At 33.8% G+C, this 18564-nt stretch overlaps 3 protein-coding genes across 6 annotated transcripts in view; 1 reads left to right on the top strand and 2 right to left on the bottom strand.

Annotated features, from left to right (window-relative positions):
* Positions 1-10026, bottom strand: part of LOC106142523 (kinesin-like protein KIF19) — a 22181-nt gene extending 12155 nt beyond the window's left edge. The window contains exons 1-4 of one of the 2 annotated variants that reach the window (XM_013344312.2): positions 9471-10026; positions 7171-7239; positions 5024-5134; positions 4310-4495 (exon numbers count right to left, since the gene is read on the bottom strand). In XM_013344312.2, the coding sequence (XP_013199766.1) occupies positions 4310-4495; positions 5024-5134; positions 7171-7239; positions 9471-9539 (435 nt within the window). In that variant the 5' untranslated portion in view covers positions 9540-10026. Of the gene's footprint in view, positions 1-4309; positions 4496-4585; positions 4744-5023; positions 5135-7170; positions 7240-9470 lie in introns of those variants that run through there. The other variant, XM_013344313.2, reaches the window with a different exon arrangement.
* Positions 5044-18558, top strand: LOC106142524 (mitochondrial dicarboxylate carrier). Of its 3 annotated transcripts, none has more exons than XM_013344315.2 (6): positions 5044-5183; positions 15707-15888; positions 16065-16177; positions 16501-16640; positions 16901-17108; positions 17305-18558. In XM_013344315.2, exons 2-6 carry the CDS (start codon positions 15717-15719, stop codon positions 17551-17553), a joined length of 882 nt encoding a protein of 293 aa, XP_013199769.2. In that variant the 5' UTR covers positions 5044-5183; positions 15707-15716; the 3' UTR covers positions 17554-18558. The 3 variants fall into 3 exon arrangements, with proteins under 3 accessions (XP_013199769.2, XP_060802765.1, XP_013199768.2); XM_060946782.1 differs by lacking the exon at positions 5044-5183 and adding an exon at positions 11282-11424; XM_013344314.2 differs by lacking the exon at positions 5044-5183 and adding an exon at positions 14441-14811.
* Positions 10273-14336, bottom strand: LOC106142525 (elongator complex protein 6). The gene is made up of 2 exons (XM_013344316.2): positions 14148-14336; positions 10273-11167 (listed from the first exon to the last, which is right to left on the bottom strand). The coding sequence occupies exon 2, from the start codon at positions 11164-11166 to the stop codon at positions 10423-10425; it is 744 nt and encodes a 247-aa protein (XP_013199770.2). The 5' UTR covers position 11167; positions 14148-14336; the 3' UTR covers positions 10273-10422.
* Positions 18559-18564: the final 6 nt, after the last annotated feature.

Genomic DNA, 18564 nt, shown 5'->3' on the forward strand with positions numbered 1-18564 from the left:
CCAGTCTACTTCGCTCTCTACTGTCTTGACTCACTAGGACTTCGAGCAACTTCCGGCTTACTAGAAGACAACTCTACTATCACATTGACGCATTCAGCCAATAGCAGCGAAGAGTCTAAATCGCGATTATAAAGATTTCACGGATTGGAGCATAAATACCACCTCCACATTGTCGTAGCCGCGGTTCCCCAGGCATAACACCTAGCCTGGCGGAAGATCTTCCCTTTGGTAGCGGTCGAACCCTAATCATAGCTCCCGCTACATTGGTGACCCGATGTCACTACAGATATAATCAAAAATTTAAAAACATAAGTAAAGATTTTTATTCAAAATTCTATTGTTTACTTAAATCTCAATGACTTGTATTAAAAATACAGAACAGACACCAAACAAAAAATGTAGCGGTAGTGTTGGGCGCCGTGATTATCTAAGCTCATTTTTCCCTAGTGTCCAATCACGCGAGGCAAGGCAGGCTGTCGGCATTGACCTTGAAATGTTCAGGTTCATTAGTGGTTTACCGCTTAAATGTGAAATAAAGGGTGGCGGTGCCACCCCCCTCTGTTTGATAACACTTATGGATGTTTTACATGCGTTTTAAATTTAGTTTTTCTATGAATGATTGTACAATATCATGTCGTTATTCATTCTATAACTTATAAATATTCATTCGTGCTATCATTTACAACTAGATTTTTACTGCTTTGAACGAAAAAATACATAACACTGACACATGTATAGGTAGTTGATCAATAAAAGAGTCTTTTAAAAATTTTAATATCTTTTTAACATTATTCCTCAATGAGTTGAGTGCCTTTTTTGTAAACCAATCTATTTTTTTTAAACAATAATTTTTATATGAAAGAAAAACTAAATATTACTCGAAATTTTGTGAAGCGTGCAGTTTACTCACCTTCGCAGATTTGCATAAGAAGTGAGTACCTTGTTCCGGTTGGTCAAGGTTCAGCGTTACATTTGCATGAAACAAAACTTATTTAATAGATCGGTCCATTAACATTGCAAGACATTAGACAAGAGTAAATACCTACCTTATTTATAAAGTAGATTTTAACTTTTTTCGCTAAGCTTATAATTTTTTTTATATCTCAGGTGATAATATGGCAATACGGCAGTGCGCTTGTCTGTGACACTGGAGGTCCCGGCCAGGGTATGATGAGAAACGAACTTTCTCTGATTTTCCTGGGTCTTGGATGTTTATCTATATAAGTATTTATTATAAAGTATAGTAGCATTGAGTTCTTATCTCGTAACACAAGTTTCGAACTTATTTCGAGCCCCGAAATTAACTCTGTGTTGTTCTTACTTAACTTTCCAATTACTGGATCGTGCTCACAGAAGGTCTACGAGCTTATATTTAAGCAATTTTGCCAAGCGGATGGTGATGAATCACTATTTTGACATTGTACCTTCGTGGAGGGATGGTACCACAGTGGTTTCTTACCAATACGATGATAATTGAGTATTTATTAGTTATAAGCATAATGAGGAAATGAAACGCTTATGAGTAGAAACATGTTCTTAAGTACCTACCAATTAAATTTTACCTTCGCATTTAGGTGCCTTTTATAACATGTGACATTTTATACCAATCAATATTTTAGAAGTTGAACCTTTATATTGTTTTCCTTTGGAATTTACTTTAAGATTGGAAAAAGGAAGGACGATGCCAATAGAGATTAGTACCTGAATGATTTTTTAGTAAATACATCTTCAATGCGATGTGGAAAAGAAATGTTACTTCAAACCAAATGTTTTTTATTTGTGAAATCAGAGACAGCGATTAAAGAAAAACAGAATCTAATTAGTATACATTTCTGTGGTAGTAGTTCCTTTTTGATAACTAACTTAACGATGCCAAGGACCATACTTCCTGACCTTCAGTAGATAATTTGGAATACAAAATGTGTAGTCTAGAGCGAGACAGCAATTTGATGTTTTGATAATGAAGAGTGCACATGATACAGGTTAATTTATTGCGGCATTCTGAAATCAATTATGGATTCCGTCCTTCCACACAGTTTTCCATTAAAACCGTTATCAGCAAAAGTAACGCATTAGTCTATGATTCCACGGCCCCCAGACGTAACTTAATTTTGATGTAACGTATTGTACGGGATAGACTCTCTTATATATATTTTTTTTGATAAGACAAGTGACGCGCTTAGTTTCCCGGCACAAAAATAAAAAGGCTAGGACCACTCTATCTCTTTTCCATGGATGTCGTAAAAGGCGACTAAGGTTAATAAATAAATAAATATATACGGGACAAATTACACAGATTGACTTAGCCTCGAAATTATTTCGAGACTTGTGTTACGAGATACTAACTCAACGATACTATGTTTTATAAATACTTATATAGATAAACATCCAAGACCCAGGTCAATCAGAAAAAGTTATTTTCTCATCATGCCCTGGTCGGGATTCAAACCCGGGACCTCCGGTGTCACAGACAAGCGTATTACCGCTTCGCCACAGAGGCCGTCAAATGCTTATACACTTGGGATTCCTCTTTTAGGCGATGGGCTAGCAGCCTGTCACTATTCAATGAATCAGAATTCAATCAATAAGACAAACAGCTGAACGTGACCTTTCAGACTTTTGATGACTGTTGGCTCTGTTTACCCCGCAAAGTTTATAGATGTGATTATATGTTATGTTAAGATAAAAAAATACTCAACAAGAACTTTTTAAATAAACGCTTTTCGACTGAAAACAAAATGATGTCAAAATAAAAATTATGATTTAAATGAATGAATTCTGAAATGGACAATTTTTAAAAGAAGCCAAATATATTTATTTAGATACAAATAAATATATAATTAAAGCCTAATTATAAATAATAGTATGGGATTCTTCTCTGGAGTATTTTTACTAAGCCAAGATATACATACCTAAGTACCTACCTATTTACGTTTGTTTGTGCGTGTGCTCATGTAATGAAACTAATTGCAATTACCAACAATGTCACAAGGTTGAAACCATCACGAAATCATTCTGAAAACTGTATAAGCGAATGTTCAAATTGGTATTTAACCAAGTGTTTTAATATATGGTAAAGGATAAAGACGCGGTTATATGTACTTTTTATATAACCAAGGATGCCAAAAGTACTTAAGTAAAAACTAAATTTACGTTGTTAACAACATCTAATGAAGAGTTAAAAAGAATTCTCAAAAAATAATTAAGGTACCTAATAAGCTGATAAACTGAACGTGGCCTTACAGTCTTTTCAAGACTGGGGTCTGTCTACCCTTCAAGGGATATAGACGTGACTATATGTATGGATGAAAAAACAGCATATTTTTGCTATTCATATGTATTTTGAGAATGGATATAATTAAGTAAATTATACGAATACGGGAAATAACGTTTATTCACAAACATAGCTGCAGATGGGTCTAGGCCGAAAGAAACGGATGAAGGTCGCTGTAGAAGTTTCGTGAATAGCTCGAGGTGGAGCGATCGAGTGATTCCGCCGGAACCGCCAGCAATGAATAATGAAGCCCGACTATTAACCGCTATTCAGCGGGATCCCGACAATTACCTTTGTATGGAAAAGAAAGCATTAAATGAACTCTATCTTACACACATTTTCGACATTTTGATCAATAGCCTCGGCGTTTGTTTACATGCTTACTTAATGATATCTTTTATGAGTAATAAACGTGAAATGTAAGATATATTACTTTAAAAAAGCATGAGTTATTCATTGTGTATTTTATGATATCAGATTCAATGTTGTCAAACAGTATTCACGATAAGGTATTTAGTACCCATTTTATGTTACCTTACAAATTGGTACACAGGTCTTTTTATAGTAAATATTTATAATTACCAATTCCTTGATTGACATGCAACTGTAAACATGTAATTAAAAAGTTTGAGTTCAAATGAATAGATATATGACAATGTGAGCAAATACTGCAGCACGTAATTAGCTACAGCTACAATCGATATAATGACCGCCGTAATGGCATGTCACACCCGTCTCACAAAACAATAAACCAGAACTAGTTTTTACAACATTTAATAATTTTCTTTCGCATAACTTTCAAATAGTTAACTAAGTATTCGTTGGAATATATTATTTTGAAAATATAGAAATCATGACATACCTATTAGGTAAGTTAATAAAAAATGTGCAATGAAAATATGATGGATTCCTCTGCCGAATCTAAAGAAACTTTTTTCAAATCAAATTTTAATTAAAAAAATATATATACATAGATATATTGATGTTCTAGAAATAAGGTGCTCTGAATGTTAAATTATTTTAAAAGATCAGTACCTCATAAGCATTGGAGTCCTCGCTCTCTGCGATGCTGGTGAAAAGATGACTAAGGGCCCTGGACATGAGGCCGGTCATGGTGTGGGTCTTTCCGGCGCCGGTGGCTCCATATGCAAACACCGCCCCCGCAAATCCTTTGAGCGTGTTACCCACCAGCGGGGCACAAACTACATCGTACACCTCCTCCTACGTACAATTGACATTTGATATAAATTATTTAGAGAGATATGTATATGTGTATAAAACCAATTTTTTAAATCTTGTTATTTTTCTTACATATAAAAGTCGTAGGAGGCAGCGTAGTCAGACGGATATAACTTATCTTCAGACATAGACGGCTCATCGCCACAGAGGATATCAACCCGGACGAACTCCAGAAAAATTATCATTTATTTTCAAAAAAAGAAATTGGTAACATTCGATTTCGGAACAAAAACAATTGATGTAAAAACCAAAGATAATTCACCGTATCTACTAAGCTATCGATAAAAAAAATATTAACGAGCATTCTGTTCGGCCGGCATACATAACCTTCAAAGTTCAAGAGCTGAAATCAAATCTTTAATATTTGATAGCAACTGATCTTATCAACGCTGCCGCTAAAATTGCGCAACAGTAACATGTAGCAAGTGACTGTCAGTGACATAATATGAGTAATAATTTTGAAGCGAATATTTACTCTAGTTCATTATTATGTGAGTGCGTGACGTATACCTGCGTGCTGTCCTCGCCAAAAACGCGGTCGTATACGTAGTGCTTGTCGTTCCCCCGGCGCAGGCGCAACACGTCGCGCCGACTGTCCGCTTCCTCTTGCAACACCAGCATCTGTCATCATCGGATTATCTTGTGAATAGAGAGAGCAGTGCCCCGAACAGTATGTACCAAATTTATTTATTTACAACTTTGCGCTTATAACAAACGGACGCCGAGCCGTCGACGCTCCGTATTTCAAAGCTATGAGAATGAGATTGCATTTATTCTGAATCGTTTTATATTCAGTTATAGTAAGTACCGAACACATTTTTTTGTTACAATTTATGGAATGATATGCTGTATCAACAGGCAGTTTCTTCCATTAATTTACCATTTGCTGTTGTATGTACTTAATATATCAATGTCAGTTAAGGACATTTCCAGTAACAATGTTGTATTAACTGTGTAATAAACATGCAACTTCCTTTTATTACTTACAGAATTAATTATCATGTCCTACCTACTCTTAAACGTTTCTAACTTTCTAAAAGAGAGCTTGTAAAATATCATAAAATATTTTTTCATAACAATTAAGTAGGTATGCAATAACATAACTAGTGTTTAGTAAATATTAATGTTATCTATAAAAATAACAAAATTGTCTCTTTAGTATATCAATTTGTAGGTCTAAAGTCGAAAGGTCATTTGGTGAATACTTAAACATGAAATCTCGAAAACCGTGTGACTGCCCGCTGTAACTCATAATCGTATTACGTACATAATTATTCCCCTATATGTAAATTGATACGTAAAAGTTAGTAGTCTGACACAATGAGTCCTAATTTTTTTCCAAAAAAGACTTAAACGATGATGCACTGTATTGTGCCAAAATACTATATATATAAATATATATATATATATAGAAAGAATTGTTGCCAAAAAATATGCAGTGTCTGTCTGACGCAATAACCACTAAAAATGCTTGTAAATTGATTTTATAAATTTCTACCTACTTAGAACTACTTACTTCTTACGAAATAAAAAACACAAAATTTGGAACTCAACTTAAACATACCTATTTAAAATGTCCAGTTACTAAGTACTTACAGTTATCTTTCTTCAGACCTTTTACAAATATTTACACTGAATACAATAAAGACATTTCGATCTCAGAAAGTTGGATAGGGAATAGTGAGAGTAAAAACCACGGAATATGTTTGCGATGATATTAGAAACCAACACACCTATATACCTATACGCTTTCGAACCAATAATCACTATATTTATAAAAAAAAGTCCTACTATTTTCTGTCTGTATAATTGCGCTCAATTCCGAAAGATGTGGGTGCATTTTGTTCCAGTATGAAAACTCCTGAGCTTTGAAAATGCAATTGTGAACTTCATTATGAGATGGGAGAAAAAAATTTTGCCAACCTGTTTTTCCACCAACAAATTTTATAGTGCCATGTACCTTATTATTATTAAGTTAATATTGTACTAATAATCATAGTAGTAACGAACTACCTATCAAAATGCATTTTTAATATGAGTCCTATTAGTACATGATGAGCTTGTAGAAATTATTTAGTAAAAAATAGTAGACCTATTGAGAAAATAACCTAGGAACTATAAACTGCAAGAAAATTGCAAGTTTTTTCGCTCCCAGACCAAACCAGGTACTTACCTACATTTATAGGTAGGAATCTCATTTGTTGCCTTGACTTACATGATGCCAAGTTGATAAATTAAATTGCCTTAGGTATTAGAAATTTAAGAAAGTGAGTAATACCTACCTTTTACATTTTGAAAAATCGATCGCCGTAATATTATTCGACTTCTTTTTCCAAAGGATTGTAAAAAAAAACCTATTACAGGCTAATTTATATGTTACGAATTGTATCTTACTCTCGAATTTTTCCATACATTCGTTACCACGAGAGTAATAGACGAGAGTAAGTATCTACAATTTTCTTTCTATCGATTTATATCTGTATTTTATTAGGAAGGTACTCGTAGGTCAAGTTTTTGAAATTTCGTGTTTTAACAACTATCTAGTTACTGAATTAATAACCTTTCGCTGTACTCATTGATATATTTACTTAAAAAAGTTTATGATAAAATGTACAAGAAACGTCATTATATTACATAATTGCTTTGATAGTAAGTACCTTATCGCTGACCACGTGCACGATGCGGGGACCTTCATCTGATCTCAGAGGCCGCACGCGCACCGCCACCTGTTACACATAACTAGATTTAAAAAAAGCCGCATTGAAGTGAACCTCACTAGAATAGTCCTGGTTGCGCCGATAAAATTGTAGAAAGGCCGCTAAACTCTGTAAGGATCGGGCCCCATAGGATTGGTCCCGGTTGCGTCGTTACCTCTTTGGAAAGAAACTCGGGGTCCGCTTTTGACAAAGATAATTCAGGAATGAGTGTGTACATGAAGCGACTTACGACTCTTACTCAGGCCACAAATGATCCATTTTATTTTCTTTAGTTGAGTGTGTATAATAGAAATATGAGACTTGCTAATTTTCGCTAGCAGCACCACCCTTGTCAAAAGTAGGTACACTAATCGTTTCCTGTTCCATAGTCCATCTATGTACCTATGCACAAAAGTATTCTACACATTCAATAGTTGCATCAATAGTTTGTTATAATATCATAAATCATAAATAAATATATACTGGAATAATAACACAGATTGAGTAGAGGCTAACTAAGAGTAAGTAAGTTTGAGACTTGTGTGACAAGATACTATCTCTACTAGTATGATACCTTATTTTATAATAAATACTTATAAAGATAAACATCCAAAACCCAGACCAATCAGAAAAAGTTCTTTTCTCATCATGCCCTCGCCGAACCCGGGCCTCCGGTATCACAGGCATGCGTACTACCGCTGCGCCACAGAGGCCGTCAAATAATATATTAGTGCCGTTTAGCTTCCGGCACTTCAAAATAGGACACTCCATCTCTTTCCTATGGATGTTTTAAAAGGTGGCTCAGGGATAGGCTAATAAACTTGGGATTCCTTTTGTAGGCGATGGGTAAGCAACCTTTCACAATTTGAATCTCAATTCAGTTTCTCTTTGAGTCTTTCCAAGACTGTCAGCTCTGTCTACCCCGCAAGGGATATAGACTTAACTATATATAGGTGTATTATCTATAATATATTATAACCTAAATCTAGGAATGGAACCTCAGCTATTATTTCCTAAGAACTCTCACAAAAGTACCTATGGAAAGTAACAATAGTTGCATGCGCTGATAATGTGTGCGTGCATGCAAAATACAAATTAATCCCACCCTGACCTTAGAATGCTCACTTCACTTCCTATATAAGTGGCAACCTATGTAGAGTCAATTCAAGAGCACGGTTACTCTATTTTTGTACACTAGGGATATTTTTGTGCACACAAAACGTCCGGTAAGTAGGTATTACTCAGCAGAGAGAAGATAATATGTAAATAGGTTCAGTATACAGGTACTTGTTCGTAAGATTAGAGATCAACGCTTGTAAAAAACTGCAGGCATAACCTTAACTATATGGGAAACGAAATATCCACTTTACCACCACACTAACGTCAAAGCTTAATACTTCAAGTAGGAACTCGTATCGGAAACAACAATCCAAGAAAGATTCGCAAGTTTATCGTTTAATGGTCCAAATGCTTATTCCCTTAGCTGCTGTTTCCGATATCTCTGAGAGTTTAGGTCTGGTTATATTGTAAAGAGCCGAAACCACAAGACATTTAATACCTAACTATATTAATTGACAGTAGGAACCTAGTGTTATTTAAAACATACGTATTATAGATATTCGAATAAACTGTGAAGCGAAACGGCAACCGTGCTCCTACGACCCATTGCCACTGGGCTGTTCATCGACAGAACAACTGACTTATTACCGTTACCCAACAGTCTCTTTCATATTAATTATTTGGTATTAATCGAAAAGTTTTAATAATTATTAACATATACGTAAAATATAATCACGTCGAAATCCCTTGCAGCAGGTAGACAGAGCCAATAGTCTTCAAAAGACTGAAAGGCCACGTTTGTTTAGGCGCATTAGGGCTAATTCTCATTACGACACCCGACTCGCTAATGGGCCACTTCTCAGTTCAGCTGTTTGGCTTGATAGAATTGAGATTCAAATAGTGACAGGTTGCTAGTCCATCGCCTAAACGAAGAATCCTAAGTATATAAGCCTATCCCTTAGTCGCCTTTTACGATATACATGGGAAAGAGACGTAGTGGTACTATTCTAATTAATTTAAAATTATTTCTAATAATTGAACTAATTATATATCTATTCGGTAGTCAATGAAGATATTATACCTAATTATCTGCTATTAGGTACATAAGTAATTCAATTCTCCTAATTTTTACTGGGCATCACACAATTTTTTTATAATTTTGTTAGGTGAAAGTTTTAGATTTTGATTCATAAGTTACTTACAATCAGCTTTTCTTCGGTGACAGCGCGTAAACCATGATGTTTATCGGGAGTAGGCAGACTTTGAGTCATCGCATCACTTTTTGAAGCCGTCTAAGCAGCAACTTTACTCTTACTGCACTTTTAAACTGTCACCATAAAACACCGGCCCAATACAAACTCTATTAATTTACAATACGTAAAACAATCAATCATTCTGAACGATTACACAACTGAGTAATTTGGGTTAGACTTTGAAATAAAAGAGAAATGCGTCAACATGTTTGGCATGGTAATTACATAAAGGTGAAGCAAGCCGGTCTTCGCCCTCGTCTTCACGTGGACTGAGCATTGGTCAAAATACAACATTTTACTTTGAACGGTCGCTGGGGCAACGGTTAATCACCACAAATGAAAATTTCATGCGCTGTTCAGTGGCCCATGGTAATGGCGCCGAAATACGTTGTTATAATATATTAAAACTTAATCTATATTGTTGGCCGTATTGTTTCCGATGCAGAAGAATATTAGCACCTTACTGTGGATATCGTAGACGGCGACTAAAGGAAAAATACCTCACAATTCCTTGTAGGGGTATAAAAAGCCAACAGCCTCGAAAAGATTGGAAGGCCACATTCAGCTGGCTTCATGATAGAATTGACATTAAGATTTTTGCTTATCATAATCCAAAGTTTTTTAGCATTTCCATTATTTAGATTTTACAATCTCACGGGTAGACAAGCAGCTAGTAGCACACACTTACTAACTTGGTTTTATTTTCGATTAACAATTTCGCTAAACATCAATTATTTTAATCTAGCCCAACCAAGGAAAAAACGTGTAGCGCATTAAATTCGGAGTGGCGTCAAACTAAGTTCTACTTTTGGGGATCATACTGTTGCATTTACGTACATAAAATAAAACAATTTATTTTTATATGTCATTCATTCCTTATATTTAAAAAAAAATATTTGATTTAAACAGTACCTGGTGCCAATAATTTAACGCCTCTATCAAACAACTTGAAGAGATATTTATTTGATTTCAAATTAGAAAATAAATGGTCGGGTTCGAATTTTTTGCCAATATATTTTATTGTGAGGTGTCCAGATACATCAGTACTCCATCCCGATGGTAAATTTTCTACTTCCAGAAGTAAATCAGATTTATGAGACAGAAGATTCGCTATCACATTTGAAACATCGTCATCGCTTGCAACGTTACAATGAAAAATTACAAATGATTTGCTATTATTACTTCTAGCTTTTTTGACAATTTCTTTACAAAATAAATTCACATCTCTTACATTATAATCCATGTCAAATAAATGTGTGATGCCATCCAAAATTATGTTTACAGTTTCGTATTTGTCTTGCATTTGAGTCATTATTTCAGTTACTTTTGTTATAAAATTATCAATGGACCCATTTTTATCATTTATTAGATAATCAGCATATTCGTGACCTAAATCGCAGAACTTAATCAATTCAGAGTCAATGTGTTTCTGTAAGCTGTAATTCATTTTTATACCAACGTTTTGATAATGTGACAACGAGTTGTGAGCCGATACTAAAACAACAGCAGATTTATTTTTAATGCAATGGCTCAGAATACAACTGATAATGAATGAACTGTCGCAGTTCATAATCTCCTTTACGGTTATAACTCTTCCTGAAAATCCATTTTCTAACTGTAGCAATGACACGATATCTGTAGCCATTCTGAAATGAAAATGTAATGATTTTAAATATGTTTTGCGGTACGAATATTTATATCTACTTACTAATATCACATTTCCATTATCTTAAGCTCTTATCTATCATATACGATACGTTAATCAATAAAGTGTGTGTGTGCGAAGCATGTAATGAGAGTGATGATATGGAAGTAGTTTCATGCATCAGGAATAATTTGCAAGGGCTGGACGTAGCAAGTGAAGGCTTATTAATCCTTTCTTGTTTGTGCCTTCTGAAGCTAAGTAAGTATTTCATAACTCAAAGCTCACTAAAGAGTGCATTTTCGCAAAAGATAGGGATGACAAAATAAGTATGAATAAACCATTATCTTATCGCTGAAATCATATTTTATAAGTAGTTTGGTCGATCAATTTAATGGTGTTCAATGGTTGGCAACATGTCTGAAGCGATCAATTCCGTAGGTAGGTATATTTTCGCGTTTGTATCCAGCGGTTGAGTGGTTCCTCTTCCGCAGAGGACAGACGACTGTCGTAATTTTTTTCTAAATTTCTCTAGTCTTAGATCGCACATCGTATTGTCATCTCCGAACTGAACTTCATAATACTACGCCCATTACGAAAATGCCAGCCAGGATCATCAATACATTTCGATGTCTTAAAATAAAAATAATATGGTCTGTTGGGACCGACCATATATGTATGTATATAGACCCACTTTAATTTTCGTAAAGTGGGCTTTACGAACATTAAAGACCCATGATCCTTAACAAAAACAAGTACAAGATTTGCTATACACCTACCTACACACACACACAGTTTCGTCTATATCCCTTGCAGGGTCGACAGAGCCACCAGTCTTGAAAGGACTGATAGACCACAATCAGTTGTTTGGCTTAATTATAGAATTGTGTTTCAAATATAGACAGGTTGCTAGTCCATCGCCTAAAAAAATATATGCTTACACACCTACCTGTCTGCTTAATAAGGTTAGTTTTCGTAAGCTTTAAATTCTAACTTTTTGGGCTAATTCTAATTAGAAGAGGTAAAAGTTAGCTGAGTATGAAACAAAATACTATACCTTACTTTGTTTCAAGGTAAGGTAGGTTAAGGTAGGTAGTAGACCTTTAGACATAGACGTAGAAAAAAGGTGGACATAGTGTAAAATAATCTATAACGCTTATACATATGTATATGGGCATTTTCATTATTTTAACCGGTCGCAAATAAACTTCGATTTTCGATTCGATTCAAACTTGCATTTTATATAATTATTAGTCCAGTTATTATATTTTCTGTAAAATTAAAGACGTCCTGGCAAAGGGTCAAGTCAAGAGTACCCGAAACCGCCGAGCTTGCATGAAGAGAGTTATGAATGTGGATGAAGCGAAGGAAGTATGTAGAGGTCGTGGCAACTGGAAAGATGTAGTCTCAGCCTACCCCTCCAGGAAAGAGGCGTGATTTTATGTATGTAAATAATAAAAATATTAAAAGCCGATGTGATTTAATATTAAAATATTGGATGCCCAAGCAGGATTTCTAAAGTGAATAGGATGTACGGATCAGGTCTTTTCATTGTGATGCCTAGCAGAAAAGATTTGGAACAAGGGCCAGAAAGTATATTGCTCATTCGTGGATCTTGAAAAGGCCTATGAAAGAGTAGATTGGAATGAATTATGGTCAGCACTAGGTATGCATGGAGTGAGCAGTTCCTTGATATGAGCACTGAAATATTTATATAAGGATTCAAGTGCTTGTGTACGGATTAACGGGATGCACACTGAATTGTTCAATCAAGAAAGGTGGCAGACAGAGATGTGTTGAGTCACCGTGGCTCAATATATTCATGGATAGTTGTTTGACAGATTTGAAAGAGTCTGAAAGTGGTTTAAGGATGAATGAGTTACTCGTCAAATGTTTTCCCTATGCTGACGATCAGATTATACTAGCATCATCGGTGGAAGAGTTACAGTAATACATACAACACTACTTTTCTGCATTTAATTAAAAATGCCGTCACTAGTCTGTCATGTCTGGTGGGACCAAAATTTTGCATTCCAGGATTTAAAATTAAATTCTAATTGCTAAAATAATATATTCAATTGAAGAATATACTTTAATATTCAGAAAAGATACAAAAAATATAAAGTAGGTAAATTTGTTGAAAAATAAAAGTTAAGTTATATTGTGGACTAGCTGTGCTCATAGTTATTTTGGGCATCATTGAAGCCCGTAGGATGAATAATTTTCATTTTTTTTTTCACATTCTTTATTATTTATTAGCTCATTATAATTACAGTATAGTGGAGAGACCAACCTCTTTAGAGTTTAAGAGGTTTCTTCTTCTAACTTCATCTTTGAATTGATTCTATTTTTTATATATTTTGTTTTTATCTTTCATGTCATGTCTGTACTTCTTATCTAATATGTAACTTAAAATAAAATATCTTTTATTTTACCGAGTGCTCCGTTTTAAATTAAACCACTACTCTGTTAAATTAGTATATCTCGAATCTGAACCTAGAGGTATACTAATATGCAGCATGATGTTATATAGCCTAAAGCCTTCCTCAATAAATGGTCTATTCAACACAAAGTTCCTGAGATTAGCGCGTTCAATCAAATAAACAAATTCTTCAGCTTTATAATATTAGTATAGATGTTGATTTCGGAACATCCAAATTTGGCACACCTTGAAACTATTTCATTTTGTTTCAATTTTTGTATTCCAATTAAATACATTATTAAAATTGTAGTTTGATAGTTATGTTATAAATATATAGAAAAAATTCTTGTTGATTTGAGGACAGCTGAAAAATTAAGCCGGCATACATATAGATAAACGTCCAATACCCAGGTCAATCATAAAAAGTTGGTTTATGCATTCATTCAGCATGCAATGATATATAATTTATTGTAATTGTATAACTGAAGCACCCCAAAATTGAATCATAATAAATCAAAGTAAAAAGAACGAAATAAACATAAAAAACAATTTGTTTACTTACGTTTATAGGTTATGCACGTAAAAAATATGTACCTACAAAAAAATTGCCTAAAATTTTAACTTAATAACTATGTCTCGGTGAAAAAATGCATTTAATTAGCATTTCACCAATTTCACGAATAATTTTGACATAGTAAGTAATCTGTACAATAATATAACGTATTGGTGTTGGTGAAAATCAATCCCACTGCAAAGAAAGAGTAATGTTTCGTTCGAAAGTTAATTACCTACTGTCAATGTCAACAATATGATGATTATCTGGTCTTGTCAATGTCAGTCAAGCAGACGGCAGATTCACATTACAGCAGTTTAGGGCCGCACACATTCGGAGTTTCGCACAGATAATTGAATTTGACTTGTTTGTACTGCAAACTGAAAAATTAGAAATGCAAGCAAACATTTCGCTTTTTGTTAAATAAAATCTGTGCGTAACATTTTTGTATTGAATCGTAACTTACAGTTTGATTGGAAATAATACAGTGACACTTTTGTCATTAGTTTCATTGCTGCATTTAATTTCATAAAAAGTGCGATTTCTGATGTTAAATAGGTGCTTTTAATCCTTGTAACAAATACGTATTATGGCAGAAATAGAACGAAGAAAAGCAAAGTTTCAAGATATCGAATTACTAACAACAGCAAACGATTTATTTCGTTTAAACAAAGTGAGTATTTTAACATCATACAAATGATCACGTTTTAATCAGTTATGAGGAAGTCAGAGTCTGGAAAAGACAAAGGCTACGTTCAGCTGTGATAGAATTGAGATTAAAATAGCGACAGATTGCAGCTAGCCTAGAAGTAGAATCTAATGTTTTTTAGCAATTCCTTGATTGAATTGCCATGACACTTAAATGGTGAAACCTTTCAGACAGGCAATATTTTACCATTTGAAGCAGCAACAAACCCAGCCATATTAATACCACATCAAAATAAAATAACGGTTCTCTCACATCTTTGTGATTTCCCAATTGAACCTTGTGTAATTCCAATTCGGGCCCATGGTTCACTTGACTATTCTATAAATTTCTGTCCTCCACAAATCACTCACAAATAGAACTCAAAAAAATTTCTAAATCAAATTTATAGGTACCTATTAACTTAACTATTCTTTATTTTATAATGAAGACAATAGATCATGTAAAGCAATTGGAAAATGGAGGGCCATTAATATGTTTTATAAGCTGTAGGCTATTAATGTATGTAAATTTAATTATTGACAACATTTACTGTATTATTATAAAATATTTGTAACTTTTTTTTCATAGATTTAAGTTTTCCAATGGATGTTGTAAAAGGCGAATAATTGTAAGCTTCCATGCTGATTTGAAAGTGAAGAGAAAACAATAGTATGTGTCAGCTACTTCTCTTTTTATGCAGATAGAAAAGTCTTGTACACTTAGGATTCTCTATAAAGTGATACCGTAGCAAACCGTTACTTCTTTCATCTCAATTCCATGATTAAACCATCCTTCATCAACTGTAGGTGGCCTTGGAGTCTTCAAGACTGCTTGCTCTGACTATAAAAATATGGTATAGAAATCACATAACTTGTTACAGAATTCATGAAATGGCAAAAACGAAAGAAGTGAGATTGTCAGAATGGTATTTTGGAGGTCTAGCATCAGCTGCAGCGGCGGCCATCACACACCCACTAGATCTGCTCAAAGTACAGATGCAAACTCAGAAAGGAAAAAACATTTCAATGTTTAAGTTGACTGGGATTGTTCTTAAAAATCAAGGTAAAATTATTAGTTTGTTATATTTTAATAATAATTATATATAATAATTTATTGCTATTTAGCAATAACACTATGTTTTAAGAAAAAACCCACCCAATAAACCTACACAGTTTTATGTGATTAGGTATATGAACTATACAATAAATATTGATAAAATATTCAGATTATAATTACAGGATTCTTTGGCCTTTATAATGGCATATCAGCATCACTCCTCAGGCAGTTGACTTATTCGACAGCAAGATTTGGTATATATGAAGTTGCTAAACAGAGGCTTACTCCAAAAGATGTAAGTTTTTTATGAGTCTTCCTCAATAAATTAAAAACGAAATACATGGTCAAGAAAAATGATTATACCTTTAATTCCCAAACTATTGTTCAGTTGCAGATAGCTTTTAAAACACTGGAATTTTTAGTGTAATATTAGTTAACTAATCTACCAAATAATCATACTTTAAAAATAATGTGAAATCAAAACTTTAAAGCTTTTGCTTGTGTCCTATATATGTAGAAAAATTACAGTCTGGAAATTTGATAAAGAACCCAACCATATATTATTATGTTCATACATAAACTCTTGCAAAATAATACTCAATGTTTTTATTATTTCAGGGTAGTCCTATACCATTTTACATGTCAGCATTCCTAGCAGGCCTAGGAGGATTTGCGGGCGGATTTGTTGGCAACCCTGCAGATTTGGTTAATGTGAGGATGCAAAATGATATAAAGCTACCACCAGATCAAAGGAGGAAGTAATTATGGATTTACTATTATTAACTAGATTACTGGACTTCAGCAATATGGATGTTGTAACTTCCCTATATACTTAGCTATTAATTTTTGTGTTATGTTTTTTTTTATACACAAAATCATCTCCAGGCTATGATGAACTTAATATTTAAACTTGTTAGATCTACGTGGCAAGAAATGCGGTAACCGCTTTCTGTTTCTCACACTTTTTCGAACCAGCAATGAGATACTTTTGTTCATAACAGAACTTTAACTTTTTCAGTTATAAGAATGCCATACACGGCCTGTGGCGCGTGACATCCAGGGAGGGGGTGTTCCGGCTGTGGGCCGGCGCCAGCATGACGTGCAGCCGCGCCGTCCTCATGACTATAGGACAGATCGCTTTCTACGACCAGATCAAGGTCATGCTGCTGGCCACATCATACTTTACGGATAATGTCGTCACACATGTCACTTCTAGTCTTTTAGCTGTAAGTAGCTTGGTACTTATAATAATAATAAGTATACTTATGCTTTTTATGTATGTACCTTACGCCATTCTGAATTTATCTTCCATCTTCTTCGGCATAGCGTTACATAATTTTAAGCACCAATTAGCTTTTGTTTGTGTATGAAAAAATACTTTTAGCGCCAACACACTGAATAAAACTTTAAATTTGTTTTCAGGGGGCCATAGCGACGACGATGACGCAGCCAGTAGATGTCCTGAAAACGAGGGCAATGAACGCAAAACCTGGTGAAGTGAAGAGTATTTTCAAACTCGTCAAAAGTACTGCTAAAGAAAGCCCTTTAGCATTTTTCAAAGGATACATTCCGGCATTCGCGAGGCTTGCACCGCATACTATACTCACTTTCGTGTTCCTAGAACAACTTAGAATCAATTTTGGCATAGTCAAAGTAGTACAAGTTAAATAGGCTAATTATTATTTATAGCTTAAAATACATTGCATTAGATTAGTTGCATTTAGTTAAACATTCACAATAATTTTCAACACGGTGTGAGTGCAGTAGGTATCTTCAAGATTGCACTATAGTCATTTATGCTATTGATTATTAAATTTAATGACAGTAATGACGAAATTAGGGATCATGATATTCTTGTGGTAAGTTTATAGCAAAGTACCTACTACATAATGATCAATATTGTCAGAGCTTTAGGTGCTATCATATCTCCTATTACTAAGTTATTTTTTTTTATTTAATTTTAAGATTTATTGTTTTAAGCTTCAAAATATTTTTTGACACAGGAAACAAAAATGAAATCAGTCTTCCTTCTCACAGTGTACTGAATCTACAATTTAAAATCTATCACAACCGATTATTATTAGTACCTTCTGTAAAATAATTACATTATTTGGTAATGAAACAAATGTGTCCCAAAGCAATCTATTTAGAGTAATGTTTATTTTTGAAATATATCCGAAAAATATAATAAACAAAGTTGATATATTAAAAATTATTGAGATTACATTGTTGTTGTAAATACTTACTTTTTTGTGCCAAATTGTGATTCTCTCGGCAAAGTTAATTCCAATTAGAATTGATGTTTATTTTTATATATTATTTTTAAGATAGTCCACAATAACATTACTACTCTTGTGGAATAAACTAACAATTGTTATTTCTGTTAAAATATTTTTACTTAAAAAGAACTAGACTTGCCAAGTGTTACGTAAATTCATTCCTGAATAAATACAGGTAACTGTTATATTTTTGTATAATTTTATTTTTAGTTTTGTGATATTGAATCTTGTTTTATAGAAACGCAATTAATGAAAGTAGTTATGAATGGATATCTATTTTATTACGTGACCATTACATGTTAAATCTTATAACTGAAGAGTTTATAGTTTTTGTAAAATTATAATTCTTTGTTATTGATGTAGTTGTCGTTCATCAATATAATGTTACCAGATCAAAGTTTTG

Source organism: Amyelois transitella, chromosome 12, assembly GCF_032362555.1.
Source record: "Amyelois transitella isolate CPQ chromosome 12, ilAmyTran1.1, whole genome shotgun sequence".
In the NCBI taxonomy this organism is placed as follows: domain Eukaryota; kingdom Metazoa; phylum Arthropoda; class Insecta; order Lepidoptera; family Pyralidae; genus Amyelois; species Amyelois transitella.

Excerpts from the sequence above, each read along its gene's own strand:
- LOC106142525 (XM_013344316.2), bottom strand. The coding sequence starts at position 11,166 with ATGGCTACAGATATCGTGTCATTGCTACAGTTAGAAAATGGATTTTCA.
- LOC106142524 (XM_013344315.2), top strand. The coding sequence starts at position 15,717 with ATGGCAAAAACGAAAGAAGTGAGATTGTCAGAATGGTATTTTGGAGGT. Across the intron at positions 15,889-16,064 it reads GATTGTTCTTAAAAATCAAG|GATTCTTTGGCCTTTATAAT; the intron begins GTAAAATTATTA and ends TTATAATTACAG. Across the intron at positions 16,641-16,900 it reads CCACCAGATCAAAGGAGGAA|TTATAAGAATGCCATACACG; the intron begins GTAATTATGGAT and ends TAACTTTTTCAG.